The following is a 23,007-nucleotide window of genomic DNA, read 5'->3' as shown; positions in this document are numbered from 1 at the left end:
TGCCCTAGCAGCACCCCCGTGACGTCACTCCCGCCCCGATGACGTCATGGCGGTGACGCATGGGAGAGCGGTGCCGCCTCCCTTCCTTCCGCTCGCGCCTGCGCGCTCTGTGCGCCGGCCGCCATCTTGTGGCGAGGGGCGCGCTGAGGCGGCCGCAGGTGAGAGCCCTTCCCGCACCCCCAACCCCCTCCCGCTCCGCACACACACCCGTTGGCTTCTTCCCTCCTCCCCCGGTAGCCGGTCCCCGGTCTCCGTCCCCCACCTCCGCCCCTTCTCCGCCGCAGCGGCCTGGCCTTCCCCAGCGCCCCGTGGCACCAGCCTCGCCGGGCCCCCACACGCCCCGAGAGCAGCGGCCTCGCCGGGCCTCCCTCCCGGTCGCAGTCACCATCCCCCCATCCCCCGGTGGTGGCTCGGCCTTCCCTGCCGTCCCCCCCGGATCCCCACCCCCCCATGGCACGGCCCGGCGCTGCCCTTCCCCGTCGGAGCGGCAGGGATGGCGGCCGTGCCGTGCGTGCTTCCCGGGTACAGAGAGGGGCTGGGGGGACCTGCCCTGTCTGCACAGGGGGTGGGGTGCAGAGTGGTGGCCCGGGGTGGGACAGGGCTCGCAAACCCCCGGGTGACAGAACCCCACGTGCCTGGGCACCATGGGCTGTTTGTGGTGGGGAGGGGGGTTTCTCTGCACAGGTTAGGTGGGCCTGGGGGTGCCAGTAGAGGGACCCTGCCTTGGCAGAGAGGGGAGCGATGAGGTTGGGCTTGTTTGTCTTTCACTTACCCTCAGAGAACCCTTTTTTTGTCCATCGTGTGCCTTGCTGCTGTCCTGCCCACGTGTCTCCCGCCCACAACCCCTGACTTGCTGTCTGCCCGACGGCCTGCAGTGTTTTATCCTGTACCTCGTCCCTGGCCTTTCACCTAGGCTGGCCAGTTTTGGGGCTCAGAGCCCCATGAGCCTGTTTCTGTAACATACTCGAGCTGCTGTAGGTGGGCTGTGCCTGGGTTCATCATGTCCATGTTCTGGTGTGGTTTACAAGGTGCAGCCGTGGTCAGAGTTCTCTTGGCTTCTGTTGCAAATAACCTCAGCTTACTCCTTTATTCTCTGGTTTTCCCTGAGATACAGCCTGTATTTTTCATTTCATCCTGCTTAGGAAACAACTCTGTGTTCTCTTCACTGCCTGCCTGTTTGCACCAGCCTGCCCTCTGACCATGTTCATGCCGTAGTTGCGTGCTGAGGAAAACAGGGGCACAAGTGACTCCTCAGCATGAGTAAAACGTTCTTTCTGATCTTTTGGATATGCCTTTTCAGGCTTTTGGTAGCTCAGTGTGCCCTTTCGAGGAGATGTTCTCGCTGACTGTGGTGAGGGTTTGTTTATGCAGCCATCACAGTGGGAGTTTGTATTAACAGATCCTTTTTCCTTTTCAGCACTGCAGAATGGAGAATTACAAGAAGACCAAAATTGTGGAGAAACCGTGTCCCCTTCCTTTCACCGACCTGCCTCCTGATATTATTGAAATGAAAGTGAAGGATGGGAGCAAAATCAGAAATCTGATGGGCTATGCCATCGGCAAGATGGAGCTGGACTCGGTGAGGCAGATCCTTTTCACTGGCTCGGGCAAGGCCGTCAGCAAGACCATCACCTGTGTGGAGATCATGAAGCGAAGGCTCAAAGAGCTGCACCAGATCACCAAAGTGCTCTTCAAACAGATCGAAGAGATCTGGGAGCCCATTGTGCCTGAGGCAGGCCTGGATGCCTTGACGGTGAAGAGAAACATTCCTGCCATATGTGTCCTGCTCAGCAAAGATGCCCTCAACCCTCAGGAGCCGGGATACCAGGCTCCGGGCTCTTTCGACACCTTCTGGGTCGAGACTCTTAAAGCAGAGTCCCAGGGCCAAATGAAGAGGAAGCAGGGAGGAGGCAGGGGGGCTGCCAGCACGGGGAAGCACCCTCGCTCGGCTGGAGGAGCACCTGGAGAACCCTGCCCCAAGTCTTGAGGCGCCGCCGCGCCGCCTTTTGGGTGTAGTTTGGGGGAATTTGTGGAAACAAGCCAGCTGCTGTGGCTGGAAAGCTGCTGCTGAACACGGGGGCTTGCGGAGTTGTTAGGGGAGGGCAGGAGAAGTTAACTGTTTGCCGATGGACGTGATTGTAGCTGTCTGAAACTTGTGTCTCGACACCTTCCCTCGTCGAAGGCCGCTGGGCTGCGCTCCGTAGCCTGCGGTTCAGGGAGGACGGGAGCGTCTCAGCTTGAGCAAGGGCCGTGGGCATCTCCTCAGGGAGCCCTGATGGCAGAGGGGGGTTTTGGCTGCTCGGGGCAGCGCGGTAGCCCAGGCAGCAGGCACATGTGCCCGCTGGTGTGGCCAGTGGAGGTGGCTCCTGCTGCGGTGCGGAGGGGAGGTGGGACTCGACGTGGACTCCCCCGGCTGCCACCTGCGTCACCGGAGCTCAGCTCATCGGGGCACGGGGGCTGCTTTGGCCACTTCTTCTCTGCCTCAAAGTCCATCTGCTGCCAAGTCTGTTGGGTGGTGTGAGCGTGGGGCTGCAGTGGCACAGCTCCTGCCTGGGGCTGCATGCACATTGCACCCTTTCTGTCCTCCTCGTGCCTTGGTGGTGGAGCTGACAGCTACACCTCTCCCCACCGAGGTGGCAGGCACAGGCTCGGGGCATAACCAGCCTGAAATCCTGCAGCTGCGCCGGTGCCCTGGGGGTGTTGGTAACGGTAAGGTCCAGAGGACCCTGTTCTTTCCCCTTTCCGCTCCTTTTCGATGCGCACAGATGGGCTTGAAATAAAGTTTCCTCTTCATGCAAGCTGGAATTTGTCATGTCTTCCTGGCCCCGCTGGAGGTCACCCTGCCAGCGCTGCTGCTGGGGCTGCGGCTGAGACTTGGCTCTTGCAGCTCTCCTCGAGGACCTCGAGGACCTGCTCCTCCTCCGCATCCTTCCCTCTGGTGACTGTAAATGCCCCCTGGTTCCCGAGGGCGGGGGGAAGGTTTTCTTCCTGCCTTGGCAAGGTGGCTTTTTTTTTTTTTTTTTAAACTGGAAAGCTTTTTGGTGTTCTTTGTTTTTCTTTTCAACTCGCAAGAGCCGCACTCTCAAAAACACTCGTCCCAAGCGCTGCTGACTGAGGCAAAGGACAGAGCATCTTTTCTTGGGAATAGCTGAGAGCGTGGCCAGGTTTCTTTAAAGGCTTCCTCCTTCTCCTGGTGGTCTCCTTGCGCTCTCGGAGGCGTTCTAGGGTGGGAGGGGAAATGCCCAGATCCCTCTGCTCCTCCAGCACAGGTGAGACTGGGGACAGGGCAGAGTTAAGCCGATTTACCTCAGTGCCGTTTCGGGCTACTGCTCCCTTACATCTAATGAGGAGAGACTACCTTTCTCAACTAATTAGCAGATTAGCAATAAACGACGAGGAAAGGTGTTCGACTCTCTGGGGCAGCTCCTGACGTTGCAACAAGCAATGTGTGTTTGCTGTTAAAAGAGGGTCCCCTCCAGCAGCCAGTGTAATTCTCCCTGCTGGCAGTGGGGTGTTTAACCCTATCCATCTAAACGTGAGGAGGAACTTCTTGGCTTTGAGGGTGGCAGAGCCCTGGAACAGGCTGCCCAGGGAGGTGGTGGAGTCTCCTTCTCTGGAGACATTCAAACCTGCTTTGGCAGGGGGGTTGGAGTAGAGGTCCCTTCCGACCCCATGTGGTTCTGTAATGCCTTCTTGGCAAAGCGATTTTGGGGTTTGTTTTTGTCACGGTTTGAGTTACACTTGGCAACAGCACCCAGTGGATCCAGAGGTCTCCTGCTCCCGGGACCATGGTGCCCACCAGCCCCCAAGCATCCAGGAGAGGTCCCCAGCTCTCTTACGGACCTACTCTTCATCCCTTCCTTGCCCAGCTTCCTCCTCCCCCTGCCGGGCCGAGGACACAGCAGATCCCCCCCATGTCACTGTGGTGTCTGTGCCACCAGGAGGACGCGTGGTCCCACTGTGGCTTTTCAGAGCAGCTGCAGGTGCTGGGACTCAACCCTTGGGGGTCTCCCAGAGCCCCCACAGCCGCGGGGACGCCCCCATAGGTGCCACATCTGTGTCCTTAACCCAGCACCATCTCTCCATCGTGGTGACGCCCTGCACTGGAGCGTCCCTGGCTCTGGTCCCCTGTTGGGGTTGGTGGTCATGGCTTGGGGGGGCTGTGACATGCCCACACCCTGGGATGGGCTGCGCCCCCTGCCTCAGTTTCCCCAGGACAGGGCGAAGCCAGCTGTGGCTGCGAGGCCACTGCTGCCCACGTCCCCAGGGCACCACGTGTCCCTAAGTGACCCGTGTGTCCCCTCAACGCACTGGTGGGGCCTGTGCCCACCCCTGCCTGCCCGTGGCCCCCATGGCCCAGCAGGGACACCAGACCTGGGTTCTCTACACTCGGTGTCCTTCTGCCCCAGTGTGCACAGGGCCAGGGTGTGTGTGTGCGTGTGTGTGAGCGTGTGTGCACAGATGGGTACAGGGACAGGGCAGGGCGAGCGGGACAGGTAGGACAGGCAGGACGGGACAGGAGGACAGGACAGGAGGGACAGCAGGATGGGCAGGACAGGAGGAACAGCAGGACGGGCAGGACAGGAGAGACAGGAGGGACAGCAGGACGAGAAGGACAGCAGGACAGGACAGGAGGACCATGGGGACAGCAGGATGGGTAGGACAGGCCAGGAGGATCATGGGGACAGCAGGATGGGTAGGACAGGCCAGGAGGGACAGCAGGACAGGAGGGATAGGAGAGGAGGACTGTAGGGACAGGACCATAGGGACAGCAGGACAGGACAGGAGAGACAGGAGGGACAACAAGACAGGCAGGACAGGACTGGAGGGACAGCAGAACAGGACAGGAGGACCATAGGGACAGCAGGATGGGTAGGGCAGGCCAGGCGGGACACCAGGACAGGAGGACCGTAGGGACACCAGGACAGGAGGACTGGAGGGACAGCAGGATGGGTAGGACAGGACAAGAGGACCTGAGGGACACCAGGATGGGACAGGAGGGACAGCAGGACAGAAGAACCGTAGGGACAGCAGGACAGGAGAGGGGGACTGGAGGGACAGCAGGATGGGTAGGACAGGACCGTAGGGACAGCAGAACAGGCGAGACAGGACAGGACAGGAGGACTGTAGGAACAGCAGGACAGGACAGGAGGACTGAGGGACAGCAGGACAGGCGAGACAGGACAGGAGGGACAGCAGGACAGGGAGGATGGGACAAGAGGACCCGAGGGACAGCAGGACGGGACAGGAGGGACAGCAGGACAGAAGAACCGTAGGGACAGCAGGACAGGAGAAGGGGACTGGAGGGACAGCAGGATGGGTAGGACAGGACGGGAGGGACAGCAGGACTGGTGGGACAGGACAGGAGGACTTTAGGAACAGCAGGACGGGACAAGAGGACCCGAGGGACAGCAGGACAGGCAGGACAGGACAGGAGGACCCGAGGGACAGCAGGACAGGCAGGACAGGACAGGAGGACTTTAGGAACAGCAGGACAGGGGACTGGAGCCCCGAGGGACAGCAGGACAGGCAGACAGGACAGGAGGACCCGAGGGACAGCAGGATGGGACAGGAGGGACAGCAGGACAGGAGAAGGGGACTGGAGGGACAGCAGGATGGGTAGGACAGGACGGTTGGACGGCAGGACTGGTGGGACAGGACAGGAGGGACAGCAGAACAGGACAGGAGGACTGGAGGGACAGCAGGATGGGTAGGACAGGACCGTTGGGACAGCAGGACTGGTGGGACAGGACAGGAGGGACGGCAGGACGGGAGAGGAGGACCGCAGGGCCGGCAGGACGGGGCCCGAGGGACCGCAGGCCGGGGCGGGCGGTGCAGGGCGGGGCCGGGGCCGGGGCTGCGGCACCCACCGGGCGGCCCTTGGCGGGACCGCGCCGGGGTCCGCACCCGGGCCGGCACACCCCGCTCCGCGCCAGGACCCCGCGCCAGGACCCCGCGCCGACACCTCGCTCCCCACCGGGCCCGCTGCCCCGGGAAAGCACCGTCCGTCCGCCCGCCCGCCGGTGGGGTCCCGGCGGTTCCCGGGACGGAGAGGAGGCGGGGAGGTAAGGCCGCGGCGGGAGGGCGAGATCCGGCGGGACCTGTTGCTGCCCGGTGCCCCGCTGCGGGACGCGGAGGGGCTCCGCGGGGTCCCGCTTCCCCGCGGGGCGGGGGGGTTAGAGGCACCGGGGACCCCTCCACACAAACCGGGGCTCTGCCCGGCCGGGGTAAAACCCACCGGGCGGGGGGAGGAAGGGGGGTGCCCGCCCAGCCGCTTGCCCCGTTTCAGGGTGCGGGACCTCGCAGCGGGGTCCGGGGGGACAGGAGGTGGGCCAAGGCCACCCGGAGACACCCCGGGGCCGCCGCCGCGGGGAGGAAGGAGGGTTTGGGCCGGGGTGAAGCCGTGGGTCTTCCGTCTCCAGCTTGGTGGCCCTCGCAGGGGACAGGGAGGGGACAGGCAGGCTGTGGGGCACTGGAAAAGTGTGTCGTCGTCCCCCCCGAAACAGCAGCTGACCTGGGAGCTGCTGCAGCCCCCAGACTCCCTGGGTTCCTTTGTGGTTCCTGGGGTTGCTTCTGCTGGCACCCCCACAGCCCATCCTGAGGGGCTCAGGCAGCCTGTCCCCTTGTGCTGGCGGTGACAGTGACTTTCTCCCTTCCAGGTGCAGGAGGGAGGAGAGGGGTCCCGGTGTCCCCGCCGCCCTGCTGGAAGAGGGGAAGCGGAGGGAAAGCTCAGATTCACCCTTCCCAGCGTCGCGGTGAAGCCCAGGACACAGCTGCAAGTGGCCAAACCGTGACGGGACGATGCCATCCTGCCACCCGCCTGGCCCTGACCCCGTCCCGTCACCGGCACCGCTGCCATCCCCTTCGTCCCCCGCCAATGCCGGCGGGTAGAGGCTGCTCACCTGGCATCCCGAGCGTGGGGCTGAGACGTGGGCCCCGCTTTCTCCCGTGGGGCAGTGGCGATGGGGGCTGCTCTCTCCACCGGAGCGATCGTGGCAATTTCTTTTAACTGCGTGATCGCGTTGCTCATCCTCATCCTCTTCCTCATCCTCTGCAAGGCCTGCAGGACCCCCTCGTGCCCCAAGAAGAGCCCGGGTTCCGATGTGGACGAGGCAAAGAACGAAGAGAAGTACCTGCTGCAGCCCTGAGCTGCCGGGGGACCTGGGTGCCCGGCTGTGCTGAAGGAGTTGTGCCAGGCTGGATGCCAGCGCTGGGACTGGGTGGCTGGTCCAGGCAGGATGAAAGCAGGGGGGATACCAAGCCGCTCGCCGGGGCTGTGACGTGGGTTGCAGCCTTTCTCCTGCGTGGTTTTGGTGTGTGAAGTCCCTGCGGATGCCCACAGTGACCATGGTGATGGAGAGACAGCGGTCGGGGACGTGCTTGGCGGACAATCCTGCCTGTCCCAGCGGCCAGCGAGCGCAGCAGGAGCCCTGCCCTCGAGCACATCCCGTGTTCGGGGACAGCCCATGGGCTCCTCCCGGGTCCCTGTGGCCTGGGCTGGTGACCACCGTGTCACAGACCTGAGCTGGGCCAGCCGGGAGCTCGGAGAGGGGAGGCAGAGGGGCTGGCAGGGGTGCCTGTCCCCGAGCAGGCTGGTGGGATGTGCCTAGCGGGGGGGACCGTAGCAGCGCTGGCCCTGCTGGCAGAGCGGGTGTCTTTGGGGATGGCTCTGGGGTGTCGTGCGCCCCCAGCCTCAGGTTATTCGGCACCCATCTGTCCCAGCAGCCAGTTCAATGAGCCATGAGAGGGTCTGCATGGTCTGTCCGTTCGTCTGCGGTCTGTCTGTCAATCCCCTCCAGCGTTAGCACCAACACTGCCAGGCAAACCGCCCTCCTCCTCCTCCCTGGGCGCCTGTCCCTGCCTGCCCTCCTGCCTGCTCCCAGCCGAGGCCGGCCGGTGGGGTTTGGCCCGTGGGCAGCAGACGTGCCCTCCTTGGTGTCCCCATCCCCCCTGAGTGCAGCCTGGCATGGCTTGTTTCTGGGGAGGTGGGAGACATGGGGATAAGATGAGGGTGCCCAGCGTGAAGGGTCTTCCGACCCTGTTGCTCCCCGGGGACCAGAGTGGCTCCGCAGGGAAGGATGCTGGTGGTCTGCCTTGCCCCCGAGCCTGGCAGCTGCCTTCCCCTGCCCTGTCTGCAGGTGCTGTGGGTTTCAGAGGGCTCTGCCCTGCCCATCCTAGAGCTGAGCAATAGCCAAGGTTCCCTGCTGGCACAGCCGCTGCAATAAGGGGACAGAGGGGTGGGCTGTGCTGGGAGGGATGCTGGCCAGGTTCCCTGCGCGGTTCCTCCCCATGTCAGGTGTAGCTAATGCATCCCTTTGCAGAGGTGTTTTTACTAGACTAATAAACTGATTGTAGGACCGAGGCGGCGTCTCTGAGCTCTGCCCAGCACCTGGAAAATTTGGGGGGAGGCTGCGTGTCCTGCAGGGCTGAGGATTGGCCACCCCAGGGCTGGTGGTGATGCCTCTGCAGGACTGTGGGCAGTTTGCTGGGTGATGGCAACAAGGAAGCGCTCATGTCTGCATCCCTCTGTGGCTTTTGAATGCTGGATGAGAAACCTGGCTGGGTATTTTCATGCCCGCAGCGCATCTGCTTGGGTTGGGGGCACGGGGCTGTCATCAGGGAGCATCCCCCAGCCCCAGTTGTAGAGGCGCCGGAGAGTTTCCAAGCCGTGGCCTTAAGTTACAGGGGTGCTTGGAGGGGATGCAGGCCAGCTGAGCAGATGGAGGAGACCTGCCACCACCCCTGCCTGGAGGAACGAGTGCCTCTGGTCCCCAGTCCCAGCAGCTGTGTGTAAGGCTCCAGCGGTGGCAGCCCGTCCCTGGCTCATCAGCATGCGGCGAGGCCACCGCAGCTCCTGCTGCCACCGCAGCCACGCAGCAGCTAATCCCTCTGCCGCAAAGCACTGGAGCGGGGGGAAGGCTCTGAAAACCCCCGTGCCTGGCCCTTCCCGCAGCTGCCAGCCGGGCAGAGGCAGCCGAGCCCCACACTGAGCCCCTCTGGGAGAGGGGAGCTCAGAGCCTGCCAAAGCTGGTAGCCAGCAGCTGCTGTGATACCCTCTTTGTAGTGATGGCACATCCCTCTCCCACAGCAGCGGAGGGTCAGGCCAGGTCCCAGCCACCCTCTGGCTTAAGTTGCCACCCTAAAATCTAAGGGGCCATGCATGGCTGACCCCACACATGGCTGTGGGGCTGCAACTCTAGTGCTCAGTCTCCCTTGACACCACTCATGAGAGGGACTGGCTGCCATCGAGCTGCAGCCCTGAGGTTTCCCTAGGGCTGGTGGGACCAGCCCTCCCCTCCACAGGGCTCTCACCTGGTGCCAGCCCAGGAGAAGGGCTGTGTGGCTCTGGGGGACCAAGCCCTGTGAGGTCTGCCTGACCCTGGAGACAACTGCACACTGTGGCTCTTCCAGCACCTCCGTTTATTTGTCCAGGCACAGAGATAAAGTGTTCCTGCTATGCAAAGAGCGGGCGGCAACAGGCCCTGCAGCTTGCATGCCAAGCAGCCACCCATCAAAGCCCGGCTTGTTCAGCCAGCGGCCCCCGGCAGAGCCATTGTGTCCCCCCCCCTGCTCACTTCCCTCCGTTGATCTCTGGGTCTCTCACCAGGTTAAGCAGCTTGTCCAGCTTCGGAATTTCCACCTCGGGGCCCTTCTTAACCTCCTGGCCTTTCTTTGCCTGTGAGGAGAGGAAGCGGGGAGAGATGTGAGCAGGGAGGACCACGGCCATGGGGAGGGATCCCACACTGGGATGCTGTGTCCCGGCTCACAGCCCTCACCGGGGGCTGATCCACAGGGAGATGCACTTCACTGTCCTTGTGTTTCAAGGTCAAGGTGCCATCAGATGCGTAAAGGCCCCCATGGGCTGGGGAGGGGTGCTAAGGAAGGGTTTGGGCAGGGATGGGAGTGGATCTGTTGATCCACAGCGACACAAACACTCTTTTGCCTCTTCTCCCAGCCCTTTTCAGCCCCATGGGGCTGGACCACCCAGCTTTTACCCCTACACCCTGGGGTGGTGCCAAGCATGCACAACTCCCAGAGTAGTCACAGCAATGCAGATGTCCAAACCTCCCCAAATCAATCCCACCATGCCCACTGCATTCTGGTGCTCCTGGGGAGAGGCAGCCACAGAAGCAAGGGCTGGCCTTTTTGCACCCAAATGTGTGCCCCAGGAGGCCAGGTGGGCACTGACAGCCCCCAACCCAGTGGGATGAGTCCCATGTGGGCTGTTACCTTGTCACCGAGGATCTCTTGTGCCTGGGCACACCCCAAACCTCCCATGGCATGACCTGTGCCTGTGCCTCACTGCATGCTGCTGTGCCAACCCCAACACATGCATGGGCAGTGAGGACGATCCAAGCCCCCAGCTTCTCCAACACCTGTCTTAACCCTCCCAGGGGCTCCATCCCAAGGTACTAGAGCAGACCACCAGCATCCTGGGGGAAATCACATAGCATAAGGAGCATCACCTAAACATAAGGAGGAACTTCTTCACTGTGAGAGTGTTAGAGCACTGGAACAGGCTGCCCAGAGAGGTGGTGGAGTCTCCTTCTCTGGAGACATTAGAAAACTGCCTGGACAAGATCCTGTGCAACCTGCTCTAGGTAGACCCACTCCGGTGGGGGGGCTGGACTTGATGATCTCCAGAGGTCCCTTCCAACCCCATATGATTCTATGAGGGAAACAAGCCTGCCAAGTTCAGTCATAGAATCAGTCCTCGCTTTCCTGGGAGCAGCAGGAGCTTCCAGGCCTGGTGGGAGACAATGTCCCTGCTAAGGGTACCAGTGCAGTATCTGCTGTGGGCTGCAGCATCAATGCATTGCTCGGGGGCTTTGGGAAAGTGATAACCATGTTTGGACTCTCCAGGTATGCATCGTGGCACACACAGCTGCAGCAGAGGAATGTTCCAAGCTGCCTTCAGCCAACCAAGTGCTCCTGCAGCTGAACATCTGCCCCACAGGGTTCTTCCAAAAGGGCATCCACATCCTGTCAGCTCAGTGCTGCCTTCCACTCACAGCCTTCCCCTTTGCCAGCCTGCCACCTCTCGCTTTGCCTCTGGATTTGGGGAGGGGGCTTTGCTCTGGGTCTGGGAAGCTCCTCTGTGCCCAGCGTGGCTCTGGGCACCCCAGAAAGAAGATGGGTCAGAGGGCTGGTAGCCAGTCTGACAGGCAGGCTCAGGAGGAGTGGCAGCAGGTCCCCAACACGGTGGTACAGCAAGGGAGGGAAGCATCATCAACCGGGCTTGGAGGCAGCCCATGGAAAACTGCTGTGCTGGGCCCACCTGTCCTCTCCAAAGCATGGCCTCTGCATGGGGATGCTCTCGGGAGGCCGAGGGAGCAGCACGCAGTGTCTGAGCAAGGAGGCTGCGTGCTTTCTTCCCTCCCTGCTTAGAAGAGATCAATTCTCCTCCCGCTGAATCAGTTCCTCTAATGGCCCTGGGTGCAGCAATTACAAACACACGCCTTTCCTTCGGCGCTGGCACAGCAAAGTTGTGTGGCTGTGGAGATCTTACCACATTTCTCCAGCTCGTGTGGGCATTGCTGAAGATGATGAAGGCTGGGAAAGAAGTCCCCAGGGGATCCCCGGGCTGCTCCCTCATCCCAGCCAGCACAACCCTGACAGAGCAGAGGTTTGCTCAGCCACCGGCAGGCACGGCTGGGGTGAAAGCAGCCATGGGGAGGGGAACGGGGACATTTGGAAACACTTCTGCTTCTGAGAAGACAGCCCCACTCCTCGACCAAGTGCTGGGACGAGCCAGGGTTGGTTTTCTTTAACGAGTCCATGGACTGGATGCTGGGACAGGGCTGATTTGTATTAATGGCGCTAAGTTAGCAACGCCCTTCGTGTCTCTGGTCCGGGCACGGGGAGCGATGTTTGTACTAACGGCCCACGTCACAGCCGAGCATCTCTGTGAGTGAGAGCGTTGGGATAAACACAGCTGCTCGGGGTATTTCAGGACTTAGCTATTTCTGCAGAAAAGCAGCTTTGCTGTCTGACGGCATTCAAAACACTCCCCTCGGCACCCTGCATCACACACAGCACCATCCACAGGTCCTTTGGACAGGCTAAAGAGGCAACTGCTTCGCTCATCTGGGAAAAGGAGATGCTGAAGCCACCTCCCATCGACCTATCTCCATCCCAAGCCCTTTGTTCTCCCCACTGGTAGGCTCAGGGAGGATCCCTGACTGGTGCCCTCCAGGTAGTAACGCCAGGTCCATGGGAACCATGTCTGAAGCTTGTTGAAGTCCCCAGCTACAGGCAAGGCTCAGCTCCTAGTTGCCGAGCTGTCCCTAAAACCCTGACTTTCACACTGGCTCAGCTCCTTTGGTGCTTCTGAGCAAGCTGCAAAAAAGCCACACGCAAGCTTGTAATGAGCCGTAACCGAACCAGAGCCCTAATTTAACGCCACATAACCAGGCAAGCAGGATGACACAGGGAAGGAAAATTATAATGTCCTTTCCAGGGCACTGGAATGGAAAGTTTCCCTTTGTTCCTCCATCTGCTTTTCCCGGGGCAGCTGTGCATGTGAGCTGGCTGGGCTGCTCCAGGCGGGCTGATGGCACCACCCGGTACCACGGCATCCACTTAGATGTAGGCAGCAGCTTCCTACAAATCCAGGGGCTTTGCCAGCATCAGGCCTCCGAGGAGAAGCCCCTCTTGGAGCAGAGCTGTTGCCATTTCCCAAAGCATCACCTTCCCATGTGGCTGCTGATGGGCTCTCCCTCCCCACGCATGCCATGGCCACGCATGGAGGGGGCACTCATGGGGCTCTGCAGCTGAGCCCATCTTCCACCTACATCCCTCTTCACACCGCATCCATGGGGCTCATCGGGAGCTGGGGCAGAGCATCCCTCCCACGATGCTGACAGATGCAGAGCTGAGCTTACATGGGAGGTCTGTCCCCGAGGAGTCCATCAAACGGGTACCCGAGCCGCTCACAGCAGCATTTGCATTGATTTTGTCATTAGCAGTTCCCAGCAGGAGAGCAAAATGCTCTTGGCTTAAATGGTGATGAGGGATGTGTCAGGAAAGCTCATGGCAGGGCCAGAATATGTGCTGCGTGGGGATGGACTCTGTCCTGCTGACAGAGCACGACCCCAGGGAGGTGAGATGGGGAGGAGACCCGCTACATATCCCCATGCTGCTGTCCTCACAGCCGAGTACCCCACTGCCCTCATGCTCCCTCTGCATCATGCCTGGGCTCTGCTCTGGCTCTCCAGACAGGGAAACTGAGGCAGAGGGCTCCTGGCCCTGCTGGCAGGGTGGGCACAACTGCTGCAAGGACCTTGATGGTCCTCTCAGCCCCAAAGGTGATTACCAACACTGGAAGCAAAGCAGGGGAGGTGGAAGATGACTGAGGTGGAGCCCCAGAAGTGAGGGCAGGCTGAGGACAAGGATGAGGATGAGGATAAGGACTGACTGTTTGAAGATCCCAGATCCATTGCCACGGGAGCCCCAGCCCCAGCTCTCCCCACGCTGCCACATTCTAAACTCTACGTCCAGGATATGGGAGTCATTTAAACTGGATTCCCTGCGTCTTGGCTGATGCCTTCGTTCCCTAGCTGAACAGTAAACCGCTGAGTTAATAAAACTCTCCCATAAAAGCCATGATGCTGGCACTTTTGAGCATCCTTTTTTTCTTCCCCCACTGGTGGCATAATCGTAAAACATCTGCTGTAAGGTTTCGATTAAACAAAGCATAACATGTTTATGTTTTAAAGTAGCAAGGAAGTCAATTATGCTGGCATGAACATAGACAGAAAAACCCCCATAACTTCCCTGGGAGCAGAAGGGACTTTTCCCCCTGCTGAGTCAGGCCTGGCTCTGCCCTGCTGCCATCCCAGTCTCTGCCACTCCTGACAGCATGGGATTTCTGGGCACAGCTGAGCCCAGAAACTGTACAAAGCAGCCCGGTGACCTGGGACACCAGCTTCCCATGCAAAAGGGGCTTAAGCTTTTACAGAATGATTTTGGAAGGGGGTGAGAAGCTCCAAGAAGACACACACGGGGCTGCTCAGAACTCCCATCTGTATTATCTTCAGTGGGAAGAGGCACGCAACCTGCCAGGACATCAGAGGCATGTTGCTTCTGGAGAAGACATTTTCTTGTTCCTTCTACCCTGCTCAGGGGTAGACCAAGGCATCACCTCCAGGGTAAGGGCTCCTCCATTAGCAAAATGCCAGAGACGGGTCTGGCAAATTCAATGAATGAAAACAAAGAAGAGACTTCACTGGAGCATTTCTGTTGGGAAATGAAAAAAGAAAATCCAAACTCAGCAAAATTTTCCTCACTGGCTCCCTGGGCCACCAATCAAACAGGCATCAACAGGGTTGTGACATGACCTGCAGCCCTGAAGCCTTCCAAAACCTACCGTGCCATGGTCTTATGGCAAACCGATGCTGATATATAGCAAGTGAACCTGGAGTTATGCTGAGCTGGGGATGATGTCTGTGCCAGGACCACTTCTGGGCTCTCAAGAAGCCCATTTACATACAGCAGCAACATGCTTATCAACCACGGAGAGCCTCGAGTCACACTCACAGCCTGATTTGACAGCATCGCTCCTGGCCCGCAGAAGGATTAGTTGACAGACCAGAGATAAGGATTTAGGCTTATTTTGCTACTGTTTGGAAATAAATGACGCAGGAAATGTACTGCTTGCAGGGAACGAAAACGGCAGAAGAGCCCAGGGGACGGCTGGGTGGTTCAGGCATCAGCAACTACACAGGATCATTGCCCTCAAAGATGCTCATCCCTCCATCTTCAGCTAAAACCTGCGCTGTTCAGGATAAGCACCTCTCCTTGCTCCAGCTCACATATTGGACTTGGAGATCTCTGGTAGCATCTGGACTGGACCATGCCAAGGCACAGCAGGGCAGACAGGTCTTGTGGCCCCAGGTGACCTGCCCTTGCTTCCTGGGACTCCCCAGTGAAGCCACTGGAACCAGCAAAGACACAGTGCTGGGACCACAGCACACATTTGCCACTAAAGGTGTGGGAACAAAGGTCAGAGATGTCTGACAGGCAGGAAGTGCAAACAAAATTAGATCGGACCTGAAAGGGGCTGGGACTATCACTGGGGAGAAACCAGAGGGAACTGGGTGACATGGGCAGGGGTCACCTGTATCTAAACGGCAGGTACCTGCCCACAGCACATCACAGGGCTGGCTGGCTTACAAACACCCACGGGAGAGGGGAGAGATCGTTTGATGGATGGATGGGCTCTGCAGCAGCAGAGAGCTCATAGCAAGGTCAAATCCTCAACCAGGGCCGTAAGGGAGGACAGCCGTCACCACAGCTCCGTGTCTGCTCCGTCGGAGGCCAGCTGGGACCCCTCAGCCTTGCTCACCCTCCAAGCACTGTTCTCTGGCCAAAAAAAAAGACATGCACACAGGAGGAGCCAAACCCTTCCCTGTGGGTTTTGGCAGCCTCCGGCAAATCCATGGAGGGGTTTGGCTTTTGCTTTCATGCCGATCGGTGCCGCAGTGTGATCCCTACCGACATTCAGCAAATACAAAGCAGTGAGGCTCCAAAGCATGTTGTGGCAAGTTGTGCTAACAGGATCTAACGAAGCATCAACAGGCAGCCCTCTGAAAGCACTCATTAGCTGGCCTGACCCAGCTGCGTACCCAGGCTGGGCACAGGAAGCTGATAAACTGCAGGGCTCATCTCACAGTGATCTCTCCAGCCCCGGGCACAGGGGAGGATGAGGAAGGTGCTGGTGGGCACCATGGGTGCAGAACAGGCAAGACCAGACTGACCTAAAGGCTAAGAAAGGCTTAGCACCAGGCTTCTCTGCTTGAGCTGCCAACAAAGTGATTTGGCTTCCAGCCACACTGAATGTTCCTTGTTCTTGCTAACTCCAGAGCCACAAGCAACGTCTCTTACACACCACTAATTTAGGCACCTAAATATAGCCATAAGAAGACCACATTTAGCAGCCATGCATGAAAACTTCAGTGAGCAAGGGAAAGCTGAGCACAGACTGGGCCTGTGGCAGTCCCCACAGCTCCCAGTAACAGGGCATTACAACGACTTGTTAACTCCATCTGAATTTATCCCAGTACCACCTACAGAAACCCACCAAAACCTATGAAAGCAGTCACTCTTCTGCCTTTTTTGTGTCTGAAGCTTATGAGTTCAAAACAAGGTTGTGGTCATATTCCTCAGTTCACTTATCACACAAAAGAGTATCTTTAAAGGGAAGGATAAATTTCAAAGTTATCCAAAGACATTATGGTCTGAAACGGGCCAAAGGAGCAAATACCCTTAACTCTGCCCTGAACTGATGCTGTGATTAGGAAGCATCAGCAGCAACAGGCTCCCTGCTCCTTCAGGAGGCCACACTGGGTTTTGCCACCCCTGGGGACAATTTAGCTGCACTATAACTGTGAGCAGAGTGTGTGTGTGTGAGCTGGAGAATAGCTTTGCCTTTGGGCATCATTACCCTCAGTCATTGAGACAAGCCAACAGCAGCTGCCTGGAACAGAGCAGCCTGGTGAGATGATAAACCCCTCATAAGGTGCATGGAAAAGATTTTCAGTCATATCAGTTCACAGATTTCATGCTAAGCACTGAGAAAAATCATTGCGTGCTCAGTGTGCAAGATAATTGCCCTCCTCTGACCCACAGAGGCTTTGTAAAAGGGCTGGAGTGGAGTAAAACACCCAAAAGCTTTTGCCTCCAGCCCAGGGGGGTCCCAGTGGTGCAAACCACTGTTGGGATAAGGACAGAGGGATGGGATGCCCTTTCCTTCTCCTCCCTGAGGGACAGGCTCTGCATTGCCCACTGCCCTCAAACCCTGGATGTAGCCCTGCTGTGCTCAGACTTTCCGCAGTGCTGTTAGGCTCTTCTGGGTGGGATGGATGACCTCAATTATCTCTTAGCACCGCTCAGAGGGAAGCCCTGTTACCCAAAGCCTGCCCAGATGCCGCATGTTAGACTGGCATCAGCTGGAAAAGCTGCTGGGGGCATTACTGCCCCATGTTTTAGCTGGTGGGGTCTCTCAGATCCAAATTGGTGGGGCGGAAGGAAGCGAGAAATGGGTTTTAATTGAGATTGTCCATACAAACCATTAGACAGGTGATACTTTGGCATCTACCTATCTCAGCTTCAAATATTGCTGCAGTTCTAGTGAAACCCAGACACCAAACCCCAATGCGACCCAAACAATCTTAAGGATGCCCCAGCTTCCCAAGCTCTGGTGCCCACCACAAGAAGCCACATCTGCAGCACCTCTTGACTTGGGCTGGCAGCTGGCACAGTACCCGTGGCCACCCACACCAAACCCATCCAAAGGGGCAAAAGCAAGGAGATGCCCTGGGATGAACAGGGACACCAGCAATCTGAAGCTGCAGCCTTTGATGCCATTTGGCAGGTAGCACCGCCAGCCACCCAGCAACATTTCTTTATCACTCAGCATCTCTTATATTTTTCTTACTTCAGCTTTACTTCAGCATTTTTGAATGACAGCTCAGTAAGCTGTTACAGATTAGAGTTTAATAAAAGCAACCAAACATGGATGCGAATATGCAGTTCCTGCATTACTTTGGTACCGCTGTTATCTCACAGAGCACAGCGTCTCATGAGACATCATTTGCAGTTGTACAAACTGTATATTTTAAGATGTCACCATTTTTCCCAATAACTTTTTCTCTGGCCACCACTGTTACAATATATATATCCCCTGTGGTCACTTTTAAAACCATCTTAGGAAATTCCAGCTGCTGTTTCTCTCTTAACACTGCATGTTAAAGCTTTTGTCATGCCGGGTTTTTTAAATATAACTCAAAAATATTTGCATAGGAAGTATATTGTTGTTTGCTACTGACATGAGAGTGTGTGAATATACTTCACTCTGGATAAATATAAATACGCTGGAAACTGAGTTTTGCTATAAATAGAAGTGAAAATAAGTGTCTTCACTCACAGATGCCCCATGTTTAATAACATTAAATGCTAATGGCATGAAAGAAGTATTACTACTGATACTGTTCTGCTTACTGAAAGAGCTCAGTCTGCAATTTAATGTCAGGCCACAATGCTCTCCTCCTCTCTCCTGCTCTCCATGACTGCACTTGAACTCAGGGATGCTCCAGAAATAGCAGTAGATACTTCAACTGTGTGAACAATTGTGTCGTCTCGACAACACATTCTCATCTGTAGGCTTCATTTAAATCACAGCCTCACCTGGAGCAGGGCTAGGAGGGGTTACTCCACCAGTCTGCCCCGGTCCACAGTGGGAGCAGATAATTTTAAATTGCTTCTGACGGATGTTTGTCCAGCGCTTGACCCAGTCCTTGGGGTGCCCAGCACAATGTGCCCCAAGTGGTGGGTTGTCACGCTCCCATCACCTCCATGGTCGTTTCTTTTGAAAGCCCTCTGGGATGGTGCTGCCCACCCATCTCCTGGAGATGGCTGCCAGCACGTCCCTCTCACACCTACTGAAACCCTTTCCCTAAGCCTTTAGCTGCCGTTAGGATGCATTGTCCTTTACCATCCTAACCTCAGAGCACCTTACTCTGCCAGCCCACGACCTCTCTAGGGGTGCACATCTCTCTGCGTCATCCTGCTTCCAGCCTCTCAGCTGGCCACATTGTCCTTGCTGCTCTCCTGCTCCCCAGGTCCTTCAAGGCCAGTACCTCAAATTGGAGCTGAGGCCTCAGCACTGCTAAGTGGTATGGCAGGATTAGCTCACATGTCCTGCGCTCTCCAGTACAACACCCCCACTATGCCAGGACACTGCTGAGATCTTCCTCTGTCCACCTCCTCGGTCGATTATTCCCATCTCCTTTCCCTCTCCTCCTATTTTGCCTCCGTCCTCACCGAAGTGCATCCTGTTTACTCCAGACCGCGTCTCCCATTTGCCACAAATTAAATGACTTGCACAGCTTCTCTCCACCTGCTGCACAGGAAACGGCCAAGCAAATGATAAAAAGCCACACCAACACTCCCAGGCCTGGAAACCAGATACACTATTAGCCTGGCCTGTGCGGTACGTCACGCTAAATCGCATCAGCTACGACTGAGCTACACAGCAGCATGCAAATCAGGGTTTAAAAGGGGTTATTGAGAAGCTGGGTGCAGGACAAGCATGGGAAATACTGCAGCTAGGGTTGTTGCTCTTCCCCAGGATCTGACTCTGTTACAGCAGCTGAGAAAGCCCTTGCTGCCCCAGAGACAGACAAGGCTCAGCTGTAACCCACCGCAGTGCCTCTTTGCCCTGGGAGGTCCTGGTAAGTAGCTTTGTTAGTGTCAGTCCTCCCCAGAAGACAGGCTTGGCCTGGTGGAGGAGGCTTGTTGCTGGCTGTTGGGACATCTCTCTGAGCCCGCAGTGATGTTGGGGTTCTGTTCATGTTCACGGTGACCCAGTGGCACTGCACTGCCCGTCAGGGCCTGAGTAAGATCTGCAGAGAGCAGAGCATTCATCCTGGCCCGACTGCAGATGCAGGATGCAAGGACCATGTATCAGCAGAAGCCACCAGGGTAAAACAATGCAGGAGACAGCCAGCAATGTGCTGGGAGGTAGCCCAGGGAGCACTCCCCTGGGGCATGGGCACCTGTGGAGGACCTCGCTTCCTTCTGGGAGACACTTGTAGTGCTGAGCAGATCTGCCCTGGTCCAATCAACAACTGCTCTGCAGGAAGCAACCCGGTGCAGACCTGAACATCTCCCCCCCTGGCACGCAGTGATGGGGATGGCGATGGGGCTGGAGTTGGGAATACTCCTGTCCCACCAGCAGACCCAGGTTCCACGTGCACCACTGGTGACCTGTCCCCATCCATGTATCACTCTGGCCCTGCCACCCAGGAGCATGGGGTCTGCCAGATCCTGTCGGCAGACAAAGATGGGGTGCACTCTGACCAAAAGGTGGATCTAGAGCCTGTGCCGGGGTAAGCTGTCCAGGCAGGAGGCAGTCATTTGAATGACAATCCAGTCTTAAGACGCTGATCTGGCTCCAGCCCAAGTCTTTGTACTAAGCTCCTTGACATCCTGTTTAGAAAAGCATTATTAAAATCTAATTGCTTCATGCATATATTGCTGTTTTAATTATAACAGAAGCCAAAGAGAGATGCAAGCAGTAATCAATCCTGCTGATGCTAATGCATACCTGACGTAACTGGCCATGGGAAAAGCCAATCCAACACCATCTATGCAAACCAGAAGGATATATTCCTCGTGATTGTCCATGCTGCCAACAGCACAGTCACAGTGTGGCCAAGGGCGGCCTCCTAAACTGCTCATCACTTTTAGTCTCTAACCAGGATGCTGCACCTGAATTAATTTTACATGTTTGCTGCTGTGCCTCTGTTGTACCAAATGTAATTACTTCAGTGCTGTAGACCAGTTAAACCCATCTGCTCAGCTGGCTGCTGAAACTAAGGGAGCTTTTTGCAACAGAGTATTGCAAAATAAAGGCAAGCTGTGAAGAAAACAGTGTAGAAGTCATTAAGGTCCTAAAGGTAAGCACTTCCCAAGGTAATGTCTCCATCGCTCAGCAAGTCTCACCAGTACCAAAGATGGAACAAGGTTAACCAGCAGCTGGCAGCTTCAGCAAGACCGTGGCCAAGCTGGCAGAAGCAACTATCTGACAATTAATTGCAGATGTAATGACTAGAGGGAACCTGTTAGCAGACAGCAACTGAAGCTGATGCATATGCCTAACACTAAGTGGACAGATCCACTACATTTAGAGAACAATAGTGGCACAAAGCCTGTCACCTTACTGAGGCTGAAGGCCTCAACACAACACCAAACATGGCCTGATCCTCACCCTGCTCTTTCTGTTGCTGGAGATGGGACAGAGGGACATGGCTGAGGCAACACTACCAGGCGAACAGCCAGCATTTGTCCTGGAGGGCTCTTGGTGGAGGCATCTCCTTGGTGGAGATGGCACAGATCTTGCCACATCTGGAGATCAGTTCTGGTTGCAGATTCCCCCAGCATGGTCAGATCATCAACTCAGGAGGCGTAATTTCTTCCCAGGCTCTCCTGTTTCCATTCTGATCTGAGCCCATGCATGGATCCTCTTGGTAACATTCTGGTGTGAGGATCTCCCCGAAGCCCAGAGGTGTTGTCAGGCTGCAGGTCTGGGAGGAAGTGATAAAGACTGAACAAGCACCTGGTGATGTTCTGAGAGTCCTCAAGATGGTAACAAAAATTGTTCTCCTCCCCCAGCAAGGAGGAGATGCCTAAACTGACCTAGAGGAATGGCAGAAGCAATTGGTTTGTAGAAATAACGTTCCCTCACCCCCTTATATCCCACTGCTTCTCCTGCAACACAGTTTACCGTGTGGATCCCGCGTGTAAAGTGCTGCAAGATGCAGGCACCACAAACGCCAAGACACGGTGTGTTCTCCAGGCACTTTGCTGATCATGCTCTTCCCCCTCACTGCGGGGGAGTGCTCAGCATCCTCTGAGAGCTGGGTGAAATGCAGCCCAGCAGGGGATGAGCCCATTGCTCTGCTGCTCGCCTGGCACTGCACAAGTGCCTCAGCATCACGAGCAATCCTGAAAAGAGATATTTTCACAGCTGGCAACCAAGCAGAAAACAAAAGAAAGACAGAAAGGGGCCACTTGTGCACGGAGAATTAAATCCAAATTTAATTCCAGTAATTATACTTTCATTAACACCCTATTTGCCAAAAAGATGCATAAAATCCCTAAGTGAAGAGCTGCAATTGCTCTGAAGGTGAGAAGAAGGTAACTGGGGAAATAGTGCCAGCCTCTCTCTAGCCTGTAAAATCCTTAAAAAGCCTGGATCGTTGTGAATGGTTATTGTTCGTAATCTAACTTCCCCAGCAACCATCTGCAAATGAGCCAGAAATCCAGCGAGAGCAGCAGAGAACCTGTAACGGAGCTGATTTATTCCAGCAACCCCTGATTTAACCATAGATAAATGCAATGTTTCCTATATGACCATCTGGAACTTGCATGCTGTTGTGGCGAACAGAAGATGAGCCAAATTCTCACCTCACTCACCGCTGAAATCCCCGTTTCAGGCATGGGTTGGGCTCATTAACACAATTCTGAGTCCTTGGACTGTGGCAATTTGGTCTGGACTCTGCAATGAAGCAGGATCAAGCACAGCTGAGACCAGCCCCGGCAGATATTTTTGGCACTTCATGAAGGTCTTCACTGAATTCACCTCCTTGATTCCAGTCCATCTCTCCAATGTTTCAAGGTCATGTGGAGATGTGAAGTTGTGTCTTCCAAAGTCCTTGTGACCCTCCTTGTGACCCTCCAAGCCACCAGGGCCTCTCTGGATTTTATAAGTGGACTGTCTGCTAGATAATCCAAGGAATGAATGGGAAATTTGAAATGCCAGTGAGGATACCAACCAACCCCCCAAAATAAATCTGCAGAACTGCCCTAAGGTATCACTCCAGTTATGCCACTGATAACTGCTCTTTTGGGGTAATTTTTCCACCTGCTACTCTTCCTGCTTCTGATGTGACCTTTGCGATCTCCTGGCTTAGCTCAGCCATGCACGTGTCGTGGATTGGCATCAAAAGTCTGAAGAAAGGCAAGTACACAACCACTGGGGTATATTCCCTCAGGAGAGACAGGAAAAGCCAAGGATGGCTACCAAGGCTGAGGGTGAGAACCAAACTCAATGCCTGTGTAATGCTATGGCATAAGAGTAGCTGTCAGTCTAGTAATAAGCCTAAGTGTTCAATATTTCCTGTCATACAATAGATAAAGCTTCAGCAGATTTGCTCCAGAAGGCTGCAACACAGGCAGGCAGCTCCAAGCCAGAATGTGCTAATTAAGAAACACTAGGTGAGTGTTAATGAAAGAAGCTTTGGGAGGTGGGAGGAAGCAAAGAGGGTAAACCCCTCTCACCTCCTGTTCCCAGTGCTATGTGGTGCCAAATCCTCAGGCACTGGAAAAAAAAAGGGAAGGAGCTTTCTAGGGAGGAAAGAAATAAGATAAGGAGATGACAGCTGTGCTGGCTCAGCGCTTCAGTTCTCTGTCCCTGATGATGAAAAAGAGACTGTAAAAAGTCTT

The 23,007-nt window shown here is 56.4% G+C and overlaps 3 protein-coding genes across 6 annotated transcripts in view; 2 read left to right on the top strand and 1 right to left on the bottom strand.

Moving 5' to 3' along the window:
• The first annotated feature begins 96 nt into the window (after positions 1-96).
• RPP25L (ribonuclease P/MRP 25kDa subunit-like) lies at positions 97-2,798 on the top strand. The gene is made up of 2 exons (XM_014952463.1): positions 97-158; positions 1,418-2,798. The coding sequence occupies exon 2, from the start codon at positions 1,427-1,429 to the stop codon at positions 1,985-1,987; it is 561 nt and encodes a 186-aa protein (XP_014807949.1). The 5' UTR covers positions 97-158; positions 1,418-1,426; the 3' UTR covers positions 1,988-2,798.
• A 3,060-nt stretch (positions 2,799-5,858) lies between these two features.
• On the top strand, positions 5,859-8,362 carry ENHO (energy homeostasis associated). The gene is made up of 2 exons (XM_014952440.1): positions 5,859-6,065; positions 6,660-8,362. The coding sequence occupies exon 2, from the start codon at positions 6,963-6,965 to the stop codon at positions 7,146-7,148; it is 186 nt and encodes a 61-aa protein (XP_014807926.1). The 5' UTR covers positions 5,859-6,065; positions 6,660-6,962; the 3' UTR covers positions 7,149-8,362.
• A 1,041-nt stretch (positions 8,363-9,403) lies between these two features.
• The window catches only part of DNAI1 (dynein, axonemal, intermediate chain 1), a 161,263-nt gene continuing 147,659 nt past the window's right edge, over positions 9,404-23,007 (bottom strand). For all 4 annotated transcript variants that reach the window (XM_014952436.1, XM_014952438.1, XM_014952439.1 and 1 more), the window contains one exon: positions 9,404-9,676. In XM_014952436.1, the coding sequence (XP_014807922.1) occupies positions 9,572-9,676 (105 nt within the window). In that variant the 3' untranslated portion in view covers positions 9,404-9,571. The remainder of the gene's footprint in view (positions 9,677-23,007) is intronic.

The sequence above is a fragment of the Calidris pugnax genome, unplaced genomic scaffold (assembly GCF_001431845.1).
Source record: "Calidris pugnax isolate Ruff unplaced genomic scaffold, ASM143184v1 scaffold220, whole genome shotgun sequence".
NCBI lineage: Eukaryota > Metazoa > Chordata > Aves > Charadriiformes > Scolopacidae > Calidris > Calidris pugnax.
The sequence above is the reverse complement of the archived record's forward strand: the minus strand, read 5'-3'. Positions and strand labels throughout refer to the sequence as shown.

What these genes read in the sequence shown, in the direction of transcription:
- ENHO (XM_014952440.1), top strand. Translation starts at nt 6,963, where the DNA reads ATGGGGGCTGCTCTCTCCACCGGAGCGATCGTGGCAATTTCTTTTAAC.
- RPP25L (XM_014952463.1), top strand. Translation starts at nt 1,427, where the DNA reads ATGGAGAATTACAAGAAGACCAAAATTGTGGAGAAACCGTGTCCCCTT.